An 8,536-nucleotide genomic window follows, 5' to 3' on the forward strand; every position below is an offset into this window, starting at 1 on the left:
GATTTTTTTATTTGAAGTTTGCCAACATTTTAAAATCATATAAAAATTAGAGTAAAAAAAAGGAATTGTTCAAAGTTGTTGTTGTTTGAGATTGAAAATGTGAAGGTGTGTGTGAGTTTGTGTGTAAAATTTTAAAATTAAATTGCTTGCAAACGTCAAGAATTTGAAAAATTCCTCTCAACGGTTCTACCTTCCTATTTTTTTATCATGGCTTTTATTATGTAATGTACTACTACTATATAAAGCTTACTCACATATTTCTGATTAAAAATTTTAATTTTTAAGGTATGCGAGTTTATATTTTTGTTGTGCCATCGAGCAGAACGATAATGAACTGTTAACCCTTGAAATTATTCACCGTTATGTGGAGTTGTTGGATAAATATTTTGGAAGTGTAAGTGATCGCTTAATAAATTCTTTATTTTAAATTCTATTTTATATAATTGATCGCTTGAATAATGCTATATGTACAATATGTACATATGTATAAAACGTCGCCAAATGCAATATCACGTATGAGATGACAACATTTTTTCTTTAGATGCCTGTTTCTAAAAGATTACTTTAGTACTTATTTTGATGGCTTTGTAGACTCATAAAAAAGGTCCATAAGGTTTTTGTTTGATTATGCAAATAGTTTTCAGTTAAGGCTGGTGCATTTTTCCAATTATTACGTTTTGGTCTGAACAACATATATATATTGCGCTTTGATTAGAACATATCAGTCGATTAATCGATCGGACGCTAATAGTTGGTATCCAAAAGAAAAAAAGAGAAGGATAGGCTGAACCAATTCCCAAAAGTAAATTTATAATTAATTCCCTATACTATTAAACATCGGACATGCGCATAGGTTTATGTATTTATTTTTACATGTAAGTGCATAATACATATTTTAATATCGTTGAGAATTAAGTATACTATTAAATTCATATTTTCTGTCGTCGTGCGGAATTCAATCTCCACGAACGGATTGAAGGTAAATTCTTTAAATTTTGAGAGTTAACTCGAGTCGATCTGGAGTACTTAGGCTCCATTCCGATGCGCATTTTAAGTAGAGATTATTGATTAACTTCAAAAATTCATTAATTTTAAGATCAAATATTTAAACTGTATTTAAATATTCAATTTCAGCAATTTAATTAAGAAAAAATGCAATCCTGATTTTAAATATGAATTCACAAATAAATTAAATGCCATTTAATCTTCGATCGACACATATATCTTGGCATTAATTCGTTAGGGAATAAGTCATTCATACTTGTTGTGCTTAAATGATCGGTTTTCTACATTGACCTCAACAGAGAATCGATGTTTGCTTTGCATTTGTGTTTGTGTGAGTAGAGAATCTTAAAAGTGTAACAGTTTCGTATGTATGTTAGACAGTACCGGAAAAAAGTTCATAAGTAATAAGTGTAAGTAGTTTTTGCAACCCAATTTAAAAAAAAAATCTGTCGAACGTAGGTGCCGTTTTACACTTTTCGCCATATTTACAGTCGAAACGTAAAGTAGGACACATCGTTGTTTTTGTCTTGATGATGCAATTTTTTTTCGAAGTGTATTTACCTCAAGTACTTACCCAACAGATCTCAGTTCTTATCACCTTAAATTACCACCCTAATGCCCGGAAATCAAAGCTCATCATTAATCTTTTCGTATGGAAACATTTTGATTATTCCAGTAGAGCTATTTAAAAAAAAAAAATTGTATTACTGAATGTAGGTGTGACGGAAAAGGCAATCCCTAGGTTCGGCCAAAAAATTTTCTTTCGAAATTGCCTTGCAAAAATATTTTAGACTCAGGGGTGTAGTGAGAACTTTTTTGTTGTGAATAGTAATTCACAGTTAAACTCTTGTTAGTTGTTAAGTTGGGCCCTTAATTTTGCTAATGCTTACACAAAACTACAGAAGTATTGGATAGCGGCGGAGGATGGTTCCGTGCGCAGAAGTGGAAAACTTTTGATTGTCATTCACCCAGGAGTGGCCAGAAGCGATTCTTGTCTACTACAGTTGCCACGTAAAGGAGCACAAATTCGGTGTTGGATTCGTGGTAGGAGAGAAAGCCCACCGTTAACAAACTGATTGGACCTTATCAGTGTGGCTTTAGGCCTGGAAAATCCACCATAGATCAGGTATTCACAATACGCGAAATCTTAGAAAAGACCCGCGAGAATAAGATCGACACACATCATCTATTTGTCGATTTCAAAGCCGCTTTCGACAGTACTAAAAGGAGTTGCCTATATGCCGCTATGTCTGAATTTGGTATACCCGCCAAACTGATACGGCTGTGTAAAATGACGTTGAGCAATACCACCAGCTCCGTCAGAATAGGGAAGGACCTCTCCGAGCCGTTTGATACCAAACGGGGTTTCAGACAGGCGGACTCCCTCTCGTGTGATTTCTTTAATCTGATGTAGGAGAAGATAATAAGGGCCGCAGAATTGAACCGCTCAGGCACAATACTTTATAAGAGCGTACAATTGCTGGCGTATGCCGACGATATCGATATTATCGGTAAATACATCTGTTCTGCCTTCTCCTGTTATCACACAAACAGTCAGAGCGTACGCGTCTTGGCACCCACGTCACTGTTGACAGATGCAAGTTTGAAAAAGTAGACGTCTTCATTTATTTGCGAGTCAGCATTAACACTAATAATAATGTCGGCCTTGAAATCCAACGGAGAATCACTCTTGCCAACAAGTGCTACTTTGGGCTAAGTAGGCAATTAAGAAGTAAAGTCCTCTCTCGTCGAATAAAGATCACACTCTATAAGGCACTCATCATGCCTGTGCTGGTGTATGGCGCGGAGGCATGGACAATGGAAGCGTCTGATGAGGCGGCTCTTGGAGTTTTCGAGGGAAAGATTCTGCGAAAGATTTACGACCTTTATGCGTTGGTGAGGTCGAATACCGCAGACATTTAACGATGAGCGGTATTAGCTTTACAACGCTATAGACATAGTGCAGCGAATTAAATTCAGAGGCTCCGCTGGCTTGGCCATGTCGTTCGAATGGACAGAAACGCTTCTGCTCTGAGGACTGAGGTAAAAATTTACTCACAGTGAGTATATGTTCAATTTAAAGTAAATTCTGGTAAAAAGTGGTAAGCTCGGACTTGTAATTCTATTAGAAAATGGTTGAAAAGCTTTGAGAAAAGTAAACTTTTTACAGTATTGTGATTTTTTTTAATGTTTTGGTATTGCATTTGGTGCATACGGGGTATGAGGTGCCAGACGGCGAACAGCCAGTTGCGATAAAATCAATTATTCTAAAATTATTTTCACCAAAACTAACCAGCATTATTCATGGTGACAATTGAAGTTGGTTTTAAATTGTTTGCGTTAGCTAAAATGTCTGTGTTTCTTCTTTCAAATTTAGGTTTGTGAATTGGACATAATTTTTAACTTTGAAAAGGCCTACTTCATCTTAGACGAGTTGTTAATTGGCGGCGAAATACAGGAGACATCGAAGAAGAATGTGCTCAAAGCGATTGCCTCCCAGGATCTGCTCCAAGAGGTCAGTACACCTGAAGCATATGATTTGTAAAAACATGAATAGCAAAAATTATAAGAAAGAATGAAGTTAGTCATTCAGTAGAAGTGAGGGCATAACAATTTTCAAACTAAATAGCCATAATGTATATTTTTGCATTAATTCTTCCTATTATATTTGAAACAGTATCAATATTTTTCACTTTATCATCTCAGTTCCCATTCGTTTTTATCCTTATTTCTCTTCTATACGTGTCCTTATGTAAAACTTCATATTTAAAATTTTATTTGATACAAAACAACGACAAAATTAAAAAAAAAAATGCACAACAATTGTTCCTGTCCTGCACATTTCCATACTCTATGTTATATTTCCATTCTTCAGCAAGTTCTCTCTATAAACATTTTCCTTTTCTAATTCTGCTTGCCAAAAATCCAACTACTACTTCAAATTTCAACTCACTTTAACTTCAACTCTACAACAATAAACTATCAACATCTAATTACTTTTATTAAATGACGATTAATAATTGACTCTAAATGATTGTAACTTAATATACAAAACTAATCTCGTATAGAAGGAAGAATTCTTCTACACCATACAATAATCGCTACGCCTTTACCAGTTTATCTAAATATACATACGTTAATTTATTTATCAATACATACTATTATATATATACATATATTGTTACATAGATGGCCCGTTTTTGGATAGCAAATATATATTATATTATATCTAATTGAATATGGAATGAAATAGGTTAATATGTTTATTGTACACTTAATGAAATTGTATTCATGGAATGATTTATATTTTTCTTGTTTGTAATTGACTGTTATGCATGCTTAAATGTTATGATATTGGTTAATCGTAACGCAGCCGAGAAAATTTGTAATGTTAACTAGTTAATAGCTTATAAAATGTACTTACATATAACTTAAAAATTCCGGAACAGGTTCCAAAGCCTAGCCAGAATTTGCCAAATGTATAATAAATAATGCCTGTACCCGCTTGCCATTAAATGAAACGACAAAAAACGATTTTAACTTCGCTTACTTTTTATTTACCGTAATTTCATTAAGATGAGGAAAATCAAACACCGCTTTCGGCTTGTGCAGCGACTCGAAACAAGATTTCATGTGTTGATTTTTTTTTAATATTCAGTGTTTTTCAAGGGTAAGTTTTTTTGTTACTTTTCAAAATAAAAACATTGCCCAAGCTTTAACCAAAACCAAATAAATCAAAGTTTCAAACTTTATATAAAATTTTGGAAAATTCGACAAATTCCCATCAAAATTTGAGCTTTATGTGTAATATAAATTTGTAGAACATTTCTGGCCCAATCAATGTTTTATAGAAAAAAAAAATTAAACTTTAAAACATTAATTTATGTGAATAAATAATTTGGTTTAAAACTTTGACCGTGCTTAATATGCATTTACCCACACCATAATTTCATTCATTTGTCAAAGAGGAAGCCTTCATTTGGAAAAGAGAGGTCATAAAATGTATACACAAGTAAATATGTATGTATTAAAAAGCGCACGTTAACAGGCTGAAAGACAAATCAAAAAATAAAAACAAAGAAAAAGCGGGACATTTGAAATCCTTACTCCTTACTAATATTATAAATTCGAAAGTGAGTTTGTTTGTTTGTTACGCTTTCACGCTTTACTACTCAACCGATCATCACGAAATTTTGTACATTTTTGTCATTTATCCCAACATAAAATATAGCATAGCCTTAATCTCGAATAGACACGAGGGCGTGGCACCTCCCATACTAACTAAATTTTTCATCCTGCATACCTCTGGAAATATGTGTGGTAGAATCCCGCTGTTAAGATAAAGAAAGAGATCTAAGAATGTTGAAGCTTGAAAATATTTTGAAGGTTTAAAGAAGAGGGTTTAAGATGTTAGTTTGAAAATATTTTAAGGGGGATAAGAAAAAATATATACATATAATGATAGAAAAATATTCAAAACTCTTATTTTTTGCTGAGTTTCAACAAGTCAAGTCAAGTTTCAACAAGTTAAATTACACCTAAGGCAACACGCAGAAATTTCATACTCCCAGCGAAGCGGGTGAGAACAAACTAGTGTGTTATAATTCTCTTTTATTTAAATCAATGGACATACGAATGTATACGACTGTATAAACCAATAAAGCTACAAAAAGAAAATTGTTGAAAATTCTTTTCTTCTTACCTATAAAAGAAGGCAATTAAGTAGGGATATGTAATGTAAAACCGCCAAAAGATAGAGCATCCCCGATTTAGTAGGTTAAATTTTTGCGGGTTTCGATTAAAAAAAAAAGCATTTCCCTCCACTTTAGAGGGGGACACCCTGTATATCTCGCCAATTCCAATATATGGCATACTAGAAAAATTACCGCACAGGATTAATAAAGAATTGAGGTATATCTAATTCCATGCCGCTTTCAACGTACGACCAGTAACTGTACCGAGTATAAATATTGTAGTAAAAAGTGTAAAATGAAGGTATGAGAAGAAAAACCACGGTGCATTTTGTTTTTGACCTGAAAGTTTCAAAAAAATCCGGAAAAGTACCGAGAAAATCTAGGGTTATACCCTAAAAATAAAACATGAAGACTTCATGACGTTTCCGAAAAAATAATAAAAGTAAAGTTTTTTAAATCGTGATGAAATTATATTCTTCGAAGAAACGGTAAGAACATTTTTGACTACCTGAACAATCAAAAAATCACTCTGTAAGGAAAATTAAAAGTTTTGAAATAACAAAAAAAAACACCGCAACACGTGAAATTGTTATACCCTAAAAATAAAACATGAAGACTTCATGAAATTTCCGAAAAAATAATAAAAGTAAAGATTTTTAAATCGTGATGAAATTATATTCTTCGAAGAAACGGTAAGAACATTTTTGACTACCTGAAAATCAAAAAATGACACTGTAAGGAAAATTAAATGTTTTGAAATAACAAAAAAAACACCGAAATACGTGAAATTTATTTTTGGTCGTAGATCACGGATCTGTATACTGTGTTTCTAGATAATTTTCCCAGGGTATTTTCATTTTAAGTTTGCATTGTGAATGAAAATATTCAAGCTTTAACAGGGAAAAAATATAAATAAAAAATCGTTTGCCATTTGTTCTTTTACACAAAAATCAAGCTACCCACAAAGAATGTCGAATGATAAATACAAAATAAAGTTTACGTGCTCGGCAGTTGAGCTGTGATGTTTTTTCCTCCCTATTGTGTTATGATTAAGCTTACCTACATATCTTCGTTTTTACAGTTCCTTGGTACAGATCGGAGCATTATTTTGCTAGTGTATAAAAGAAATCAATCTGATAAATATTTTTTTTTTTATATCTCAAACTGCCATACTCCCCTCTCAGCCGCGGCGTAGACTCAATAAACATCTTCCTCAAATCTATCAAATATAATTACTAAATGCGTTGGAGCTATTAAATTAATAATTTTCTTTCGAGTAAAACACAATATTCTATTTAGCCTACAAAATTCCGGTCGCGATGGCTGGTGCCTTTATTCGTGGCCATTGTGAAATTTTCGGAACTCAAGTGCTTACAAATATTTATTTTTCTATAAAAATATCGTTCATCTTTTAACCAAAACCATATAGTACATAAATCAAACTTTATACAAAATTTAAAAAATTTTCATAAAATTTCAAACTTTTTAATCTGAATCTTTAGAATATCTTTGGGTATGCTAATTTATAGCCCATAAAATTTTAATTGTTTGAGCCTCCTTAGAGGCATGTGAACTTTGCCCCATGTGCGACACAGGGGGTGAAATAACAAACGGCAATAACGCCAAATTTGCTTTATTTCACATTTAAATCGGAAATAATACCAAAATCTGAGTTTTGCTTTATTTCCAACAAAGGTTGGGAAATAAGACAAATTTGCGTTATTACCGTTTGGGCTATTTCCTACATGTAGGGACCACCCTAATGTACATATGTACATACATATACATATGGTTTTGGTTAAAGCTTAAACAATATTTTTATAGAAAAATAACAAACAAAATTTTACTTGAAAAACATTGTGAATGTTAAAAAAATCAACACGTGGTCGCTTTTTTGAAACACTATTTGTAGCTGTTCAATATTCCTTGGGTAAATGTATATCTCTTACAGTGCGACCTACATACATATACATATAACGGTATATAGCCACTACACACTAGCAAAGACGCGAACTCAAAAGTTGGCCCCGAAAAAAGACGCATAAAAAAACGACAGCGAAGAGAGACTCTTAACATAGTTGACGGCGGAGAAAGACGCGACAACTTATTTTCGCGGGTGTAACACTATGTAAATTCCCTAAAGAGCTTTTGGGAAATGATGCTGAAGTGACAGCACTTGGCCAGCCCTTGACCAGGTAAATCTATGTTTACGCGTCTTTTTTTCCATCCACTAGGTTTATGCGTCTTTCTTCGCCGAAGTTTTATTACGCGTATTATTTTTCACGCGTCCTTTCTCACCGTCAAAACACTAGCGCGTCTCTTTGTTCGTGTCTAGTAACGATATGGATTTAGCTTCGCGGCATCTTTGGCATCGCCGATCATTTCTGATTTAGTAATTGTGAGTGCGGATACATTTGTGCTACCATTCATATTTATTTATAGTAAATGAAACATATCGTTAGCTTAGAGTGAAAAGTTGCTAAGTCTATTTTTGTGAAAACCCACATTTCAATACAGTATATTTTGCTTTGCTGCCTTTATGCTTAAGTGCACATTTAAGATACCTACCCCAAAATGCGCATCAAAAGCATTATTTTTAACATTTATAAGGAAAGTGCTCCGATAGATGCATTCAACATACCTGCCCATTGGCGATACCTGCCTTAAAAATTGTGCAACTAGTATCAATTATCAAAGAAAGTATTACGTTTACCTGCACTGGCCCTACAATTACCTAATTTTACAAGCTTTTATTTATTTTGCTCATATCGCAGAACAACGAAAATGGCTATCAATTTATGTAGTTATATAGATAATAAGATACCATTCGAAAAAAA

General features: G+C 33.2%; 1 protein-coding gene across 1 annotated transcript; it reads left to right on the forward strand.

Moving 5' to 3' along the window:
• Positions 1 to 285: 285 nt before the first annotated feature.
• LOC118755696 (AP-1 complex subunit sigma-2-like) lies at positions 286 to 4,545 on the forward strand (the record flags this gene model as incomplete). The annotated part of the gene is given in 2 exon segments (XM_036490518.1): positions 286 to 394; positions 3,383 to 4,545. Coding segments are annotated over 2 exon segments (277 nt in total), but the record flags the coding sequence as incomplete, so codon positions are not given.
• Positions 4,546 to 8,536: the final 3,991 nt, after the last annotated feature.

Source organism: Rhagoletis pomonella, unplaced genomic scaffold (genome assembly GCF_013731165.1).
Source record: "Rhagoletis pomonella isolate Grant_MI unplaced genomic scaffold, Rhpom_1.0 Rhpom_scaffold_07068, whole genome shotgun sequence".
Classification (NCBI taxonomy): Eukaryota; Metazoa; Arthropoda; class Insecta; order Diptera; family Tephritidae; genus Rhagoletis; species Rhagoletis pomonella.